The sequence below is a fragment of the Elgaria multicarinata genome, chromosome 13 (assembly GCF_023053635.1).
Source record: "Elgaria multicarinata webbii isolate HBS135686 ecotype San Diego chromosome 13, rElgMul1.1.pri, whole genome shotgun sequence".
Lineage (NCBI taxonomy): Eukaryota > Metazoa > Chordata > Lepidosauria > Squamata > Anguidae > Elgaria > Elgaria multicarinata.
The window spans coordinates 734,841-752,784 of NC_086183.1; the positions used below are offsets into that span (position 1 = coordinate 734,841).

A 17,944-nucleotide genomic window follows, 5' to 3' on the forward strand; every position below is an offset into this window, starting at 1 on the left:
ATGAGCCACAGAGAACTTGAGTGTTTTGGCTTTTGAACAAATCCCTAGAGCCAGCAGGGGTCCTTTGAGTTGCCAGAGGGTAAAAATGGGCAAAGGAGCAGCACATGACAGCTTCAGCCTGGGCTCTGTTGCGTCTGCTCTACCCTTTTCTTTACTCTGACAGGTCTCCATTTTGGTCAAGTGGGCATGGTCTGTGTTATAATTAGAATGAGCATCTTTCTCTTACCCAATTTTGAGCAGCATCTTTAGGGAGTAGGTCTGGAAGAGCCAGGAACCCTTTTGACACATCTTTTCAGCCAGTGGGCCCAGTCTTTTCCCTGAAGCTTCAAAAGTACTTGGAGAGAGTTTAGAGGTGGATTCTGAGCAACAGGAGACCCAGGGCTGAGCTGGTCAGCTTTTGTTCACTGTTGGGCATTGTTTTGTACCAGGTTGTAGCATCTTTGGTGCTATTCTTGACATCTGTCTGTGGCTTCACCATTTTCCCCTCTGAGGTTCAACCAAACATACAGTTGCTGGGCCAACAGTGTGTGTCATGACCAAGCCACATGGGGCCTTTGGGCTTGTCATTTTCCAGTCTCCATGGCAGCCACCAGTCCCTCAGGGACTCTGAAACTGAGTCTGCAGCCTTCCTAGATCTTGTATATATCTGTGTGGGCTCTCTGCTCACGAGTGGCCACTTCCTAGTGTGTAATTCTTTGCCCACCCCCAATTTCTGAAAGACCAGTTGGGTTAATGGTCCTAAGCAGCAAGGCCTTGGAGGGCTGATAGATAACTCTGCAATACTACAAGCAAGAAGGATCTTGGAATTGTTGTAGATCACAAGCTCAATATAACCCAACAGTGTGATGTGGCTGCAAAAAGAGGAAATGCTATTTTGGGCTGCATTAATAGAAGTATAACTTCCAAATCATGTGAGGTTCTGGTTCCCCTGTATTCATCACTGGTTAGGCCTCATCTTGAATATTGTGTCCAGTTCTGGGCACCACACTTCAAGAAGGACGCAGACAAGCTGGAGGGGTTTCAGAGGAGGGCAAAGAGGATGATCAGGGGCCTGGAAACAAAGCCCTATGAGGAGAGACTGAAAGAACTGGGCATGTTTAGCCTTGAGAAGAGAGGACTGAGGGGAGACATGATAGCACTCTTCAAACACTTGAAAGGTTGTCACACAGAGGAGGGCCAGGATCTCTTCTCGATCCTTCAAGAGTGCAGGACACGGAATAAAGGGCTCAAGTTAAAGGAAGCCAGATTCCAGCTGGACATCAGGAAAAACTTCCTGATTTAGAGCACTACGGCAATGGAACCAATGATCTAGGGTGGTTGTGGGTGCTCTCACACTACAGGCATTCAAGAGGCAGCTGGACAGCCATCTGTCAGGGATGCTTTAAGGTGGATTCCTGCATAGAGCAGGGGGTTGGACTCAATGGTCTTATGGGCCCATTCCAATTCTATTCTACGATCCAAGTAAGGAGACCCAAAGCAGCCAAACGTATTAAGAAACAACTTTTCAGTAAATGCTTGAGTGTAACATCTTTAGCTAGTGGGATTATATCTCACCAATTCTGTAACAACTTTAAATGCTTGCTGCTCTGATTCTAAGCATAATTCAAAGTTATGGTACTTGTCAACAAAACCCTGTACAGTTTGGGCCCCTGGTACCTGACTTCTTCCACAAAAGACGCCATCTCCAGAAGCTGCCTCCAGCTGTTCCTGCCATCTGCAGCCCTTATTTTCTGTCCCCTTGGCAAAAATTATAGTTCAAATGAACAATCTGGAGGACCAACTCACCTAGATGACTGCAATCATTTTTATTATTGTTTATTAAACTTACATCCAGTCTTTCCACCAAAAATGATGGGATGGTTCTCCAGGTAGCAAACAATAATAAAATGGAGATTAAAACATAACATAAAAACAGTAAAAGAAATAAACAGCATCCAACCAGTTAAACTCTCCAGCAGCAGACCTTCTAAAGGCCTCTCTGGACTTCTCTTGTCCAGTCTGTCTCCTCATGTTTATCCAGCAGCCTACTGCCAAAACGGTTCACATTTCTCATCACTCTGACCGTGTGACCCCTCCCCTTGCTTCCTGTCCACTTCAAGAACCAGGGCAAATGGCTTGTGCATATCCTCTGGAGTGCTCCATGACCCCTGTGAGCCTCCCCCATCAATTTCCACTCTTAAAATCCAAAGGCCTCCTCTGCCTCAATTGTCTCCATCTTTGCTGCCTTTTCAAGTCAGAAAATCTTGCATGATGCCACCTCTCTCACTTCTGGTCTCCTTGTATTCTGTCAAGCATCACGCATGCTGGTGGTGCTATGTATAAATAATGTGAGGTCCTAAGAGGAGGTTTCTCAGGTGTGTGGTTGAGGCCATAGCTGCTCAGCGCTTCATGGGTCAAAATCATTATCAGCAGCAGCAGCAGCAGCATTGGGTTCCATAACAGGGGTAGGGATGGCGTCTGGTAGTGGCTCAAAAGGAGTGAGCCACTGGGATGGGCAGGGCGAAGGAGGATGGGGCTCGGAACGGCCTCCAGGGAAACAGTCGTTCTGGTCTAAGGTTCAGAAAGTGCCAGCTCTTCCCCTGGGATGGCAGGGCTAATGAGTGTTCCAGCTGCCCGTCCACCTGCCCTCTTCCGTCTAAGCCCAGCCTCCCTGTGGCCATTAGTGGAGGTTATAGGCAGGGCAGCTCAAGTTCTGGGCCAAAGACCCACTCTGGGGAGCCAGGCAGTCTGGCCAGGTGGAGCAATGGCCTGACAGTGCAAAGCAGCCCCATATGCCTTAGCCAGGAGGTGGAGTGCTACTTTCAGGTGAGGGGCTGCATGATTCGCACAAGTGTTGTCTCACACTTGCACTGCACATTTTGCCTCTCTCAGGCACTGGGAGGAGCAACGGCTCCCTGTCCCACGTCTTCCTCTGCCTGCCTCTCAGGGGTGCGGGGCGGTGTGACAAGGAAGACTGGGCCAGGGCCACTCCTCCAGCACTGGGCCAGCACTGTCCATGTCCACACTGGGATCTTTACTTACAGGGGAGGGTCCTCTGCACACCGGCCGTTTGCCCTCCCAATTGGGAAGGAGTGCAGCATGCAGGGAAATTTCCCCTATGCTCTCTGATAACAGTTCCCAGGTCAAGTGGGGATGTCTCCAGGGGCAGGACCTGGAGGCCTCTGCAAGCTGGGTGAGGCATGGACATGGACCCGGACAAGGCCTGCAGGCTGGAGGTTCCCTTCTTGCTTTCGCCCTCTTCTCCATGTGCCAGTGTCTGCACACCCCCTGGTGTGGGGACAAACAGAACCCTGACAGGCCTTCCAAGCTGCTGAGGGCACAGAACCTGTGGTTCCACTGCTGGTGACTGGGGATGCTGCAAGGAGAGAAGTCTGTGAGAAAGAAACGTGGTTGGGCAGGGCTTCTACGTGTGCCCGGCAATGGGTCCCTTCCACTGCCTTGCCTGAGGCCCAAGCATGGTTTGTGGGGCCATCACCACTTCCTTGCACAGCACTGGGAAATGGGCTGGGGGGGAGAAATCTAAATGCATGCATGTGTCCTTCCCATGCCCCAGCAGGACCCTAGAAGAGAAAGGACCCTTGTTTCAAGATGGCCGGTTCCAGCTACCACATCCTCCCAGCTCAAGGTAAGAGGCTTTACTCTTAAGCAATTCCTTCTTTCTTAGGGGTTGCTGGTTGAAATGAACAACCCGGCATTGTGTCTCTCGGCAAAGGTTGTGGCTCCTGGCAAAGGTGAGCTGTGAAAGGTATCCCAGCCCCTTCAGAGCAAGGGGTAGTAAGGGGGAAAGCTTCACTGGTTGAGTGCCTGCCTGCCAAACATCTGTCCATGGAACAAGAGTCTTGCCCCAAAGCAAAGTGGTTTGTGATTCATTACATAAATGCCTGACAGTGACTTTGGCAGGCATCTCCCCACCCAGAGAGAGAGAGAGAGGTCATTTCTCTCCCTGACTCACCCCAAAGCAAACCTTGTTTGTGTCTTTCTGTAGGCTTCCTCCTGCTCTGGGTTGTTCTCCATTTCAGCACCTGGAACTCTTGTACGTTTGCAGGTGAGACAGGCGGCTAAATGGATGTGTGCATGCTGTGAAGGGAAGAGAGGGACCTTGGAAAGCATGGTCTCAGCAGGAAGGCTGAGAAAGGCACGAGCCATTCAGACTGTCCACTCCACCACTCTTTCCCCCTCAGCCCCAAAGGGCCCTGAGCAACTGTGGCCCTGCTCTTCTAGGGCAACTATTGGGATGAACAGATAGACCACTGCCCCCACTGAGGAGACCAGCTCACCTCTCTTCTTCCATCATGTCTTTCTCTTCCAGAGCCTGGACCCATCTCAGGAGCGCCCCTTTTTTCCAACAGCTCAGTGAATAGAACAGACATTGTGCCTGTAAGGAAACTCAACCACAGCTCAGCCCCCTAACGTGGTGGCAGAGGGGGGGGTGCTGGGCATTTCTCAGTTGGTGAGGAGGAAAATGATGGGCGGCCAGTGAGGGGGGGAAGAGGGGAAATATCTGCATCTGGGAAACGAAAGGTACCAGATGGAGGTCCTACCTGGGCCTGGTGGAGGAGACAAGGCAGAGAACAATGTCCCATTGGAAGGCTTAGTGGATGGCACAGAGGAGGTGCCAGGTCTGCAGGGCTTGGGGATGCCAGGCAGGAGTCTAGATCTCCAGCTGTGCAGGTTCCGCTCCTTCTCTCCCTGCAGCTCACTTGCCAGAGCTTCCAGTGTTCTGGGGAGAGATGCTACCAGGATGAAGCCCATGGAAACAATACAGAATCCTGCCAGAATGCATCGCACTGCGAGGTAGGGAGCCCTGGAGTTCTTCCGGCCCTAAAGCCCCTTGGGGGAGGGAGTTAGATCCTTGGGCTCCAGCCAGGACTACTGAGTGGATGCATCAGTTAGGGTGGGTAAATGGGATACCACCCCCTCTCCAATTGAAATGTAGCGGGTGTTAGTTGCCTGCTGGCCCAGCTAATGCTTCTGTGGACCTTGCAGCTTTACCGTTTCAACAGCACCAGCTACGCAGCATGGTGCAACAGCGAGTGTGGGAGTGCCAACGCCTCCGAAATGTGCATGACCAATGGCAGCTTTGGCATGGACCTGTGCAGCATGGAGTGCTGCAGCTCATCAAACTGCCTGCGCCTCAATGCCACAGCCTACGGTAAGTTCAGCCAGCCAGAGGCAGCTTTGCTGCAACAAGCAACAGGATTGCTTCCCCTCCTCTTGCTGGTGCTGCCACTGCCAGGACTGCCTATGGTGGCTCCAGCACTGGACCTTGGTGGATGAAGAATGAGATGGCCTGGTGAGCATCTAGGCAGAGCTGCATGCTCAGCAAGGTCTTTCCTCATCCTGTGTGTGAATCTCGCTACTTGCTTGATCTCTGCAGCAGGAGTTGCCTGATGAGCAGGATTGCAGCAACTGTCTCCTCTGTGGCTTCCCTCAGAGGCCAGGAGGACCTTCGAGGCTTTGGCCAACTTCTTCTATGTTGTTTGTTCTAGGTGATTTGCCTCTCACCACCACCCTGGCTCCCACCACCACCACCACCACCACCACCACCACCAAAGCACCCCCCAAGAACGTAGGTGCTACTTCATGTTCTGGCAGGATGACTTCTTCAGTAGTATTTTAATTTTAATCTTATATCAATTTTGCTGTGTGGTTTTATCCTGGTTGTGCTTTTTATACTGTATTTTGTATTTGTGTTTTTAACCTGTTGGTTGTTTTCTTATGGTTTTAATTTTTGTGAAACGCCCAGAGAGCTTCAGCTATTGGGCGGTATAAAAATGTAATAAATAAATAAAATAAATAATAGTGGGGAGGGCAGGTGGCATAACCATGGTTTGGATGGCTGTCATAGCTATGCAGTGGTGGCAACAAAGTTCCCTCCACGACGCCCTCCCCCAAACTGGGTATTCACATCTCTGGCCAAAAAATGCCCGTTCAGTGGCCTGCCTGACTCTCCCCTTCCTTGCCTCCTAGGGGAAAGTGTGCTCAAGATTCACCTGCCATGGAGAAGGATGCTACAAAAGCCAGAAGTCCTCAACTGGCTGCAACATGGGCTTTGATTTCTGCGAGGTACCCTTTCTGAGCTGGCCCACTGCCACATTCTGAGTCCTAACTGTGAGATCCTCAGCCCAGGTCCATCCTCTCAACTGAGGGCCCCAACAACAACAACAGCAGCACAAAGCAGATGGTGAAGAGTTGCTGAGCTATTCAGTAGCAAAAAAAAAAAAAGCAATCCAGGGCTGCTGTGGTGCCTTAGACACCCGCTAGTTCCTTGAGGAGTGAGCTTTTGTAGACCAGAATTTCCCCAGAGGCCTGCAGAATACCTGTTGCTTAAGATATCAGCAAGTCCCATGAGCCAAAGGAAGGTCATACCAGAGCTGGCATTCTGAAATAGGAATCGTAAGCTAAACAGATGCCAGAACCCCAAGTGGGAGGCCATTTTTTAATGACAGAATTACCCCTAACCTCCCTTCAAAGGCTGAGAAAGAGCAAAGCTAACCAATTCCATTTTGCAGCCTCTTGTTCCTGCTGCCCCTTAAATGGGGCAAACTATTTGCATACACCTGGCTTCACACTGCACCTGCTCTGTGAACCAGCAACTGAAACACTTGCCAAGGGGGTTTCTGCTTCACACAGCAACTCCTCCTTCTTTTCCCTTTCAGATGAAGAGAACAGGACCCATCTTTGTGGCAGACTGCAGCAAAGTCTGCAAAACGGCTGGCCCAGCCTGTGCCGCGGGATCTACTGCTCCTTGCTATCAGGAGTGCTGCCCAGCTATGCCCAAAAAGAGCTGCCTCAAACTGGATGGCAAAGTGCACTTCAACGGGGCCAGGCGCTTGGCTTCAGCAACAGCCCTGCTCCAGCTTCTGGCCTGTGCAGCAGTCCTTGGCCTGAACTCTCACGCCCTCTTCTTCTCCACTGGGCTCAACTGAAGTAGGCACCTCATGCTCTGTAGCAGGCTTCAGGCAGAGGCTAGAAAAGAAGCTCTCTCCCCCGCCCCTTCTCATCTAAGAACATAACCAGAGCCCTGATGCTGGACCAGACCGAGGGCCCACCTAGTCAAGCCTTCTGTTCACACAGTAGCTGTTGGTCACAGACCCACAAGCAGGAGGTCTCCCTCTCCCTGATCCCTATTCTAGAGAAGCGGGATGGGGATGGGAAAGGCATCCAGAAGTCTGCTCCCGCCTCTCGTCTTCCTATGCTACTGGGTGCCCACGTGTCCCTGGATGGTGCATTTGCCAGAGTTCAGAGCTCCAGCAGGCGCCGGCATGCTGCGTGTGTCAGGTCAAACCCCAGCACGGGCACTGGGATGAGGGCCTTTCCTTGGCGTGCTGCTGCTGCATCCCGCGCACAAAGCCGGCCGGGCCTCATCCTGCCTTGGTTCTGCTAGCTTCATGGGCCTTCTAGAGCTCGGCCCCTGCAGCCGCCGCAGCTTCCTCCTGCTGCTCCTCGGTGTAAGGGAGGGACTGGGCCGGTCCCCTTCCTGCCACGCTTAACTAGTGCTACTTAGGCAATCGTCCCTTCTCTCGCCTTGGCCGCTGCTAGTAGCCGGCAGGTTCCGAGCGCATTTCCGAGGGAGGATGAAGAGGGGAGGGGAAGCGAAAGGGGAACTGGGGCCGCCCTGGGGCCCCGCCCTTAGCGCCGAAAGACGCGCTGCATCCGCCGGAGCCCGTCTGCGGCGCTCACGGCATCAGGCACGTTTCCCGTCAATAAAAGTTGCAGATCTGTTTAAGTAGACTCCTGATGCTCGCGTGGATTTTGTTGGCGTAATTACGGCGAGGCGAGGCGAGGCCGTCTGCAAGAGCGTGGCGTGTCTGGCAGGCAGGCAGGCGGCGGCGGCGGCGGCGGCGGCGGGAGGAGCCAGCGCCGCGCCCTTCGCTCCCCGAGGCAGCCTCGGCCTGATGGGCGCCTAAAGAGGAGCGGGGACGCGAAGTTCCGCCACGTCGGCTGGCGGGCGGCCGTCGGAGGAGCAATGGCTGCCTTTGCATTCGCAGCGCGCAGAGGGGCGAGGCGGCAAAACGTGGCGGAAACTCTCCGGGTGCCGGCCTGACCCAGCCCGGCTCCAGCGACCCTCATGGGCACAGGCTACAAGCCACACGCGAGAGGCGCCGCGCGCCAGCGAGCGCTGGGCGACAGGGCCGACGGGAGGCCCCGCCCATCGGCGCCGGTCGGGCAAGGCCCGCGGCCAGCTGGCCCCTCCGGCTCTCACGGGTAGGCAGGGGCGTCCGTCCCCCGAGGCCGGCGCAGAGCGCGCGGGTGAGCGGCCGGTCGGCCTACCGGAGCAGCCGCCTCCCCACTCGGCGCCCTGCGGCGCGGCCCCGAGCGCTAGCTGCGAGCGGGAAGGGCTGGTGGGAGGCCGGCCGCCAGGCAGGTCTTCCGGGGCAGGCTTCTCGCGCCGCCCGTGATCCGACTAGAGGGAGGGGCGCTGCCGACGCAGCCGCGCTTCTCCTCTCCCGCTCGGCCCGGCCAGACCGCGCAGGCACCCCTCGGTTCTCGCGCCGACTGCGGGCCCGCCGCCCGCCGCCTTCTCGTCCCGCTGCGCTCGCCGCCGCTGCCGTCCTGGTCATGAGGCGATCCTCGCCCCGCCTGGGTGACAGCGGCCCCTGGGGAGCCCCGCTCGGCAGCCCCGGCGCAGCCTCCTGAGGCCGCCCCGGGCCCTGCGGAGAGGCTCCCGCGTCCCCAGCGCGATGGACCAGTCCGTCGCCATCCAGGAGACGCTGGCTGCGGGAGAGACGTGCCTCGCGGTATCCTTCGGAACAGCTCTGGGAACGGGTGGGCGGCTCGTGGCGGTGGCCGAGCTGCTCCCGGACGGGCGGGACGGCAAGCCAGCGGCGCCTGCCTGGGGCCTGAGACGGCAGCGTTGCAGAGCTTCCTTGACCGTCTGCTTCAGGCTGTGCAGGGCATCCTGGCCGCTGGCGGGGAGAGCCGGCTCCTGGGCCTGGTGGAGGGCCACGGGAAGGCCACGTAAGTGCCGCGCTGCTGCCAGCCCCCCCCCCCCCCCCAGCCAGGAGAAGGCGGGCCGGGGGCAGGACGGAGGTGGCGCTGGGAGGGGGACGGCAACGGAGCAGCGCTAGCCTGGAGCGAGCCGAAGAGGCGGAGCAAGCAGGAGGCGGGAAACGGCGGCGGCTCCTGCTAGCCTGCCCGCAACCCAGGGCTGCCTGAGGACCACTGCGGGGCCGGCTCTGCAAGGACCACCACTGGCAGCTCTCTGGCTCATCCGCAGGGATGCTGATCTGGCGGCCTTGTGGGCCAAGGCGAAGGGCTTCTGCCTTTCTTTGGTTGTGAGAACACGTGCAGGGCTGGTGGGCAGCCCACATCTCTGTGCCAGGGTTTTGCTACTGCCCATTTTGGACAGTGGGGCAGTGTGCAAGGAGGCTCTGGGGAGTCCACCAGGGGCTAGGCTCAGCTACCCCTAGCTTGGGACATCATGCATGGTGCTGAGGTCTAGGCAGTGGCTGGGCTCATGATCCTGGTTAGTACTGCCTGGGGAGGGGAGTTGGGTGCTGATGAGGAGAAGGGGCGGCTCTCCTCCCTGCTTTGTGTTTGCAGGATCTGCCTCTACACCCACCGGCGTATGGCCATCACTGCAGAAGACGTGTGCCTGGAGAGGGTCCTTCTCCTGGACGAAGGCTTTGCTGTGGAAGAAGGTCTGTGCCTCAGCTTCTCTCCTGTCCTGCCCTAGGCTCAGGTGCATTCTGGAGCAGAGCTTCCGCACCCCCAGTGCCTCTGGGCCCTTGAAATGCTCCTCCTCATTGCACCTACAGAGAGGAATCCAGGATAAATGACAAGCAGAACTGTGGCCTGGCTGGGTTCTCTGCCCAGACCAGGAGGCGGCAGTATCAGCCACTGCTCCCCAGGCTTCTGTCTCCAGGCCAGGATTCAGTGTCAGTGGTCATGTCTTTGTAGCAACTGGGGGGCTTTGCTGGGACCCTCTGGTGGCATTTCCACCAGCAACAGCCAAGGTAGCTCACTTTTCCACCCTTCTCTTTTGACAGTTGTCCTGGAGAGTGACAGGCCTATTCTGGGTAAGTATCTTGCTTGTTGCTTTTGCAAATAATGATTCCTAGATGCTCCCTTCTAGGAATCCTGATTTGCCTCCCTTGGCAGGCAGAGCTGCAAGCTTATTTAACAAGACCATTGTACTCTATACTAGAAAATAACCAGACTTGTGCACCTAAGGAAGCCAAATTGCAGGACCTGAGTAATGCAAGCCAAGCCCACCAAGGCTTACTCTGCTTCTGCTAACCATGGGAGAAGAAGGTCAAGGCTTTCTGCAGTCAATCAAGCCAAGCCTGGAAGTGCAGTGCAGCCCCCTCTGAATGCTGAGTCTTCACTAGCCAACCACATATTTCTGAGCTGATCTATGCTGCCTCTGAGAGCTAGAATGTCGTTGTTCTATTTACATTAAACTTGTGCAATTGTCTCCTGTGCACAGGTGCGGAGCTCTCTCTGAACATGGCAATGTTCTCCCACTTAGGGCCCATCTACACCTGCAGCCCCCTGGGGAGTGGGGAGGGACAATCACGGAGTTTTCCACTTCCTGGCATCCCTCAGGGGCCGCAAGCCAGTGAGTTATCCTGGAAGTAAGGAGGGATGTTTCAGGGTGTGATTTAAAAAAAAATGAGAGGAGACATTTGCGCAATGCATGGGCACAATCCTGTGCAAAGGAACAATTGTTTTTTTAAAAAATCCACACACAACAAACTCGACTCTGGAAGACGCTGAGCACCATCCCAAAGATGGTGAAAATGCTCACCCCCAATGCCCCTGGACTCCCTCCGCACGGCTCTGTCCCCTTTTCCTAAGCCCCGCTACTCGTGGGGGAGAGGGAGAGCCACACCACCCATGGAGCTCAGGGCAATCCCAAGATGGCAGGAAAAACTGGGGGGGAAAGCAGTCCCAGCTATCCTGGGAGAACTGAGTGCTCGTCTCCGGTTCACCCCAGGATTATTTGGACACGCAAGGACAACCTCGTGACCACCCTGAGATAAATGGCAGGTGTAGATTAGGCCTCAACCTTTGTCACCCTTCAACATAAATATTTCCAGGGCAACTGACAAAATAAGGACTGGAAACAATACAATTGCATGGCAGCTCTGGTCTGCCCGGTTTTGTTTGCAGTGGCATCATACAGTGCTGTTGCCCCAGAGGAGCTTCTGTCTAGGTCAGCCCCTGATATTAATGCCACTTCTCCCCTGGTGTTCTCTGTGTGCAGGCTCTGATGTAACTGTCCGGATTACCTCAAACAATTCCCACTTCATGGTGCAGATGCCTTTCGGCTCGCAGACACAAATGTTCCTGAAAGAGGTCAGAAAGCGCTGCCGCCCAGGTACGAGGCCGTGCTGCTGCTGCTGCTGGGCGGGCTATGAGGTTTGGGCTTGTGTTTCACTTTGCAAAGGAGAGCTAAAAGTGTGGGGGAGTTGGGTGCTGGTCACAGGTACTGGCTTCAGTGAAGAAAGGGCTCCAAACCACTGTTTACTGTGGTTGTTATTTAGATGTCCTGCTGCTGAATCCCGGGATAGAATTTATTTTTATTTATTTACTTATTACATTTCTATACCTCCCAATAGCCGGAGCTCTCTGGGCGGTTCACAAAAATTAAAAACATTCAAAGTATAAAACAACAGTATAAAACCAAAATATAAAATACAATATAAAAGCTCAACCAGATAAAAACAGCAGCAATGCAAAATTACAAATTTAAAACACCAAGTTAAAATTTATTTATAGACAGTTAAAATACTGGGAGAATAAAAAGGTCTTCACCTGGCGTCTAAAAGCATGTCCAGATAAGGAACACTGCCATGTGTAGGCTATAGGGCTCTGTTGTGGACCTTCTTATTTATTTATTTATTTATTTATTACATTTATATACCGCCCCGCAGCTCTCTGGGCAGATTACAACAGTTAAAAATAATAAACATTAAAAGTATACTTGCTGGCAAAGGCAAGGTGGGGGGAGCACTAGCTGCATTAGCTCCTGGCTTTTCATAACATCTGTCTACATCTTGTTTGTACCAGGAGATGGATGGGACTTCCTTCCAATACTGCCCAATGTCACTTACCCTGTTGCCAGACAACTTAGGGCCCTTCAATCTGCAGGAGATGCCCTGCTCATTGCTCCCTTCCCATGAATAAGGTCAAGAGGGGAGAAATGAGCCTAGCCCCCCTCCATTTGCAGAACTCCCTGCTGGGTGAGATCCAATTAACCGTCACTGAATATTTTTACACATAAGCCACAGACCTTGTTATTTATACAAATGTTGGCTCTAGATCTCTTGTACTTTGAAGGAAGTATAAGAACTGTGAATTAATACATATATTTATGACTTTAGTACATTTGTATCCCACCTTTCCTCCAAGAAGCTTGTGGGCATATATAGCCCCCTCATTTCAACCTCAGAACGATCTGGTGAGGTAGGTTATGTTGAGAGATAGTGAGTGTTACCCACAGGTTGGCTCTTGAATGCCCTGACTGTGTAGGGAGGAATCAAAGACATGTCCATAGGCAATTTTTCAACTGAAAGCGTAGGAAGTATTCTCCGTTCCCTGCCTTTCTTATCTATGCTGCTGATTTTATTATGTGCTGATGATGGTTTTATCTTGGCTTTTATCTGGCTCATTTTTTTCTTTTTATTTGACTTGTTTTATCTCGGTTTTATCTGAATTGTGTTGTTTCTTTATTGCTACTTTGTGTATTATGGGTATACAAAGAGAACTTTGGGTACTGAGCAGTTTAAAAACGTAATAAATGTAATAAATTAAGGAGGAAGAGTGGAGCCCTGTTCTGCTTGGAGGTGGAGATGGGGAGAGGAGGGCAAGACCCCAGCAGGCCTCGCTCGCTTCCGCACTTGGAGGCAGGGCTTGGACAGGAAGGAAAGAAGGAAGGCGGGCCTGGCTCCTCCAGCCATCTCCAGGACCTGCCTCAGCAGGGAAAGCCTATGCTTCTGCGTTTCCCCCCACTGGTTAGGGGGCAGGGGACGGATGGACGGACAAAGCTTAGCTGGCTCTAGGCAGGCTATGGAAAAAGAACAGGAGGCAAGCTCTGGTGCTGCTGAAAACAGTTAAAATCTTTAATAGTTCTTTTTTGTTAAAGGCTTGATGTTTCGGATTTAACAAAATCCTTCCTGAGGAGCTACAACAGATGAGATTTTAACAGTTAAAAATACAAACAGATATAGGGAACAACATCTGTACCTAAACAAACTTTGTTCATGTTTTTTGTTGCTTATATAGCCAGGATTTGTTTTAAAGAACAACAGAAGATCGTTTTGTTAAAATATTTTGTATTTTTAACTGTTAAAATCTCATGTTGTAGCTCCTGAAGAAGGACTTTGTTAAATCCGAAGCATCGAGCCTTTTACAAAAAAGAACTATTAAAGATTTTCAGATTTTTCTGATTTTCTGACAGTTGAACTGGCCATCTCCACCAGTTCCAACATCTTCAACATCCATTCCTCCACTATCGGTATTGCTGGGTCTTTCCAGTCAGTTCTGTGCAAAAAGCAGTCTTGCTGCCGTCACCATATACAAAAACAAATTCCCCCCTTCTCTTTTGTTTGTTTGTCCATTAGTCCAAGTAAGAATGCTTCCGGTTTCATTTCTATATTTGTCTTCAATATTTTTTGAATTAAAGAATGTATCTGGATCCAAAATGTCTTGGCTTTTTTACAAGTCCACCAAAGATGATTAGAAGGTTCCTTCCTCTTTTTTACATTTCCAACACTTACTTGAAGCCCCTTTAAACATCTTTGCTAATTTTACAGGTGACATATACCATCTATACATCATCTTATAAAAATTCTCTTTAAGCTTTGCACACAATGTAAATTTTAAACCCTTTCCCCACATATTTTCCCATTCTTCCATTAAAATATTATGTCCAACATTCTGTGCCCATTTTATCATACAATCCTTTACTTGTTCGTCCTCCATCTCATATCTTAACAACAGTTTATACATCTTTGCAACAACATGTTCATCGTTTGTACATAATAATATTTCAAATTCAGATTTTGTTTGTTCAAATCCATGATTTTTCTTGTCTATTTTAAATCTCTCCATAATTTGTACATAAGAAAACCATTGACATGTATGACCTTCTTTCAACAATTCTTCCCTTGTTTTTAACTTATATTCACCTTGCAACAATTCTAATACATCATTATATGTCAACCATGTGTAAAGTCCCTTCTATTAAAAGTTAAAATCTTTAATAGTTCTTGATGCAAGAGAACTATTAAAGATTTTAACTGTTTTCAGCAGCACCAGAGATTGATTCCCATTCTTTTTCCGTCCTGTGGTGCTTTTCTTCCCTGTAACTACACATCTAGGCAGACTATGGCCTTTAGGGTGTGTTTTTGGCTTGGTGTGTGTGTGTGGATCAAGATCTTGCTGATATGCCCTAAGGCAGTAATTAATACACGGTGTTAACAATATCAGGATCAGCAATCCATTTTTTTAATCAACAGAAAGTATCAGGCAGGGAAACAACCAGAAGTCACAAATCCTCATTCATGTAACACTATTAAACTGCAACTTTAAATGCCTAAATGTTAGGCAACTTTAAATGTCAGTTGCCTAACATTTAAAGCGTTAAATGCAGGGCCTCCCCTTGCCCCCCACCCCATCTGGACCCAGACTAAATTTTGGGATAACAACAAATGTTGTGGCCTTCACAGCCGAATGGAAAAAAGACTCTCCGAAGCAGCCTCTCTTTCCTCTGGGATAATGATATCAATCAACCCAATGCAGCCGCTTTCAGGAGAGTTTGTCTGGAGGGGCAAAGAAGCAAAACCATCCTTTCCATACTGATCTGTGCCCTCCCTCTCACTACCACATTGGCTTCCAGCCCCTCCTCTCCTCATTTGGTTACAGAATAGTGGAGCAAACGTAACCCAGGTCACAGCCATGGCAGCGCGCTGGCAGAATGCCGCATCCTGTGCATGTTCAGGCCTTGCAGCATGGTAGGACTGAAATGCCAGGGGTGGGGGGAATACAAAAAGTCAGGAGCCACTGTCAGAGGGTGCTACCAGGACTCGCACCCATGCCACCAACACCACAGAGCATTCAGTCACAGCAGCAGATAGCAAGCACACACACATTACGAGGCAGCTGTCTTTCCCCCCACCCCCAGCTGCAACTCCAGAAGATTCCAGAAGTACAGGGTATTCAAGAGCAGCCCTGGAATAGGGGAAAAGACCGTGCGTGTGTGTCCTGGAACAAATCCCAGGAACAGCCCTGCCTAAGGGTAGTGCGGGCACAACCAGACGCATGTGCCAAACGGAAGGTGTGCTGCAAGGACCAGTTGTGATGTATGGGGTGAGGCCACGCCCCCTGACAAAATCTGGGGTGGGGGCAATCTGCTTCCAGCCCAAAACAGCTGTGCACACACACACCCAGCAAAATGGCATGACCGAAAGAGAAAAAGGGAGGGGGGAGTGAGGGAAGAGGAGACTGAGCAAAGTCAGGTGCTAATTCTTAATTAGTAGTAGTTCTAAAGACTGGCTGGAATGCAAGCAGTTCCGGGAGAGGGTTGGGGAGGTTGGGTCCAGCACCTTGGACAGTTCCTTCAGAGTTCTGACTGAAACTCAAGGGGGGGGGATTCACAGCCGCACTGACATCGGAGCGGGTGCCCCCTCCTCCGCCTGCTCACCCGCCTCCACTGGCTGAATGTGGCAAGACTTTCTGCAGAGCCATGGAGGGGCGGGCGGGCCGGCCTGCCCGCCCTCTCCCCCTGCGGCAGCCTGACGGAGTAGCTGTCGCCAGGGTCGGAGGCAGCCGGGAGCCCTCGGGAGCCGCTCTTCCGCTGAGCCGACGGTGGGCCCCTGCGCGTCCCCTCTCCTGTGGCGGTGCGCCATTTCCTCGCGTCTACACCCGGCCCTTCGCAAAGGCAGGCGAGGCTGCCGCTCCGCCCCAAGGGGCTCACAATACGCGGCGGAGGGAGGGCTGCTCCGCTCCGGTGGCTCGCGGGAGGGGAGCGGAACGGAGGGCCGGGCCGGGCCAAGGCTCTCGGGGAGTGGTGGAGGCGAGCGCGGGCTGGCGGGCGCCTCGTCGGGGCGAGCGCGGGGGCTGCACGGGAGGTCCGCGTAGGTAGGCAGGCGGGAGAGGGAGGGGGCCCCGCACTGAGGAGGACTTCCGGGCTCTCGGAGGGAGTCGGCGGGGGCGCCCGCGCTGGGCTGGGCTGGGCTACTGCGGGGGGCGCCGGTCCTAGCCGGGCGCGGCGCTCGCCTCGCTCCCACGAAGCGGCGGCGGGGGAAGCGCCTCTGCGGATAGCCCGGACGGTGGCCGCCGGCGGGCAAAGCCTTCCTGACTCTCGGAAGACGCGGCGGCGGCGGCGGCGGCCCGGGGGTGGCTGAGGACTCCACTCTCGGCAGGGCTCTTGCGCTGGACGCGCGACTGGGGAGGGCTCCTGTCAGCCCCAGCGTTGGAGCCGGCCGGGCGCCGACGACCACCTCCGGGCCCGGCACGCGTCGCGGGAGAAGCGCGCTGGAAGACCTTGGGGCTGGGCGGCGCCCCGCTCGGCCCAGCTAGGCTGGGGCTAGCGGGAGTTGTAGTGCCGAGAAGGCGGAGGGCCCCCGCTGCCTCCGGCCCCCTCCCTGCGCGAGCGGGGCAGCCGCTTCGGGAAGATGCTCGGCGGGGCGCAGCTCCTGCGTCTCTCTCCGCGGTTGCCGTGTCAAGGCGGCTCTCTTGCCGGAGGAGGGGCCGGGGGCGGCGGCGGCGGCGGCTTCCTCCTCCTCTGGAAGCAGGAGAAGAGCGCAGCCCTTCTTTATGCAAAGGTCGCAGCAAACCTGTGGGAGCCGAGGAAGGGAGGAGCCGCTTCTCCTGCCCCTTTGCAGAGAAACGTCCCTTCCAGGCAGGGCTTCGTGCAAAGTCAGAGTTCGCGTCTTCTGCGGTCGCCGCCACCTCCGCCTGCCCCAGCTTCCTTGCTTCAGCCTGATCTTCAGTAGGCTTTCTACAGGGGCTGCTGCGCTTCCACCCCCAAGAACAGAGCTGAAGCTAGGGGAGGGGGGCAAACAAGAACTTTCCTGCAACATGTTTGCTTATATTCTTCAAATAGCAATTTCTTATGACATTCCTAAATGTGGACATTGTTGGATTTGGGGATTTGCAAGTGGGAGAGGGGGAACCCAGCCAAAGCATAATGTGCTGGCATTTTCCAAGTGGATGTTTAACATGGTCGCTAATGAAATCTTAAAGTTTCCCAAAGCATCCTTCAAAACTAAATTTCAAAGTTGAAATGCTCAGACTCCAAAAGCTTGATCTCAAATGTTTGAAGTTCTGCTGAAATTTGAATGAATATGTAATTCTTCAGTTCTATTGCAACTTCGAAAGTTGACATAAAGCACATCTGTGTTTAGTACCTAAGAATGTGCAGGATTGTAGCCATCCTGATTGCTTCCCAGCGATGGACGGGGGGCTTCCAACCCCCTTTTCAATGCAGCGTGCCACCCTAAGCCTCCCTGAGAGGGGCAGTTCCACCTCTGCTCAATTGCCTCCAGGGAACGAGAGTCCACCACCTGGGCCACTGCTGAACTGCTCTGACTGTTAGCAAGTGTCTCCTAATGTTTAGCCAAATCTTCTGCCCTGCCATTTCCACACATGGACCTGATTCGCACAATTCACACACCCCGCCACAGGTTTTCATGATCTCTGAGCCCAGCAAGGGTGGCTTGTTGGGGTGGTTAACAAACCTCTTCCTCACTCTGCAGCAGGCCATGGATCCTGGGTGGTTTGTTACGCACCCCAACAAGCCACTAGCACGAGGTTGGGACATCGTGATGACCCACGCCCAGCAACTGTAATTAGGGAAATGAGCTGGCCTGTGACCAGCATGTACCAGGGTGGTTAACACTGGCTCTAGTCTTGCCCTCCAGAGCAACAGAGAACAGGTCTGCCCCATCGTATGCATGAGAGCCCTTCAGTCCGTGAAGACCACTATCATGTC

General features: G+C 53.1%; 1 protein-coding gene across 1 annotated transcript in view; it reads left to right on the forward strand.

The window, feature by feature from the left end:
* The first annotated feature begins 8,436 nt into the window (after window positions 1-8,436).
* INPP5B (inositol polyphosphate-5-phosphatase B) overlaps window positions 8,437-17,944 on the forward strand; it is a 66,708-nt gene continuing 57,200 nt past the window's right edge. The window contains exons 1-5 of the mRNA XM_063140800.1: window positions 8,437-8,741; window positions 8,888-8,961; window positions 9,547-9,644; window positions 9,993-10,022; window positions 11,213-11,326. Coding sequence (XP_062996870.1) covers window positions 8,685-8,741; window positions 8,888-8,961; window positions 9,547-9,644; window positions 9,993-10,022; window positions 11,213-11,326 — 373 coding nt within the window. The 5' untranslated portion in view covers window positions 8,437-8,684. The remainder of the gene's footprint in view (window positions 8,742-8,887; window positions 8,962-9,546; window positions 9,645-9,992; window positions 10,023-11,212; window positions 11,327-17,944) is intronic.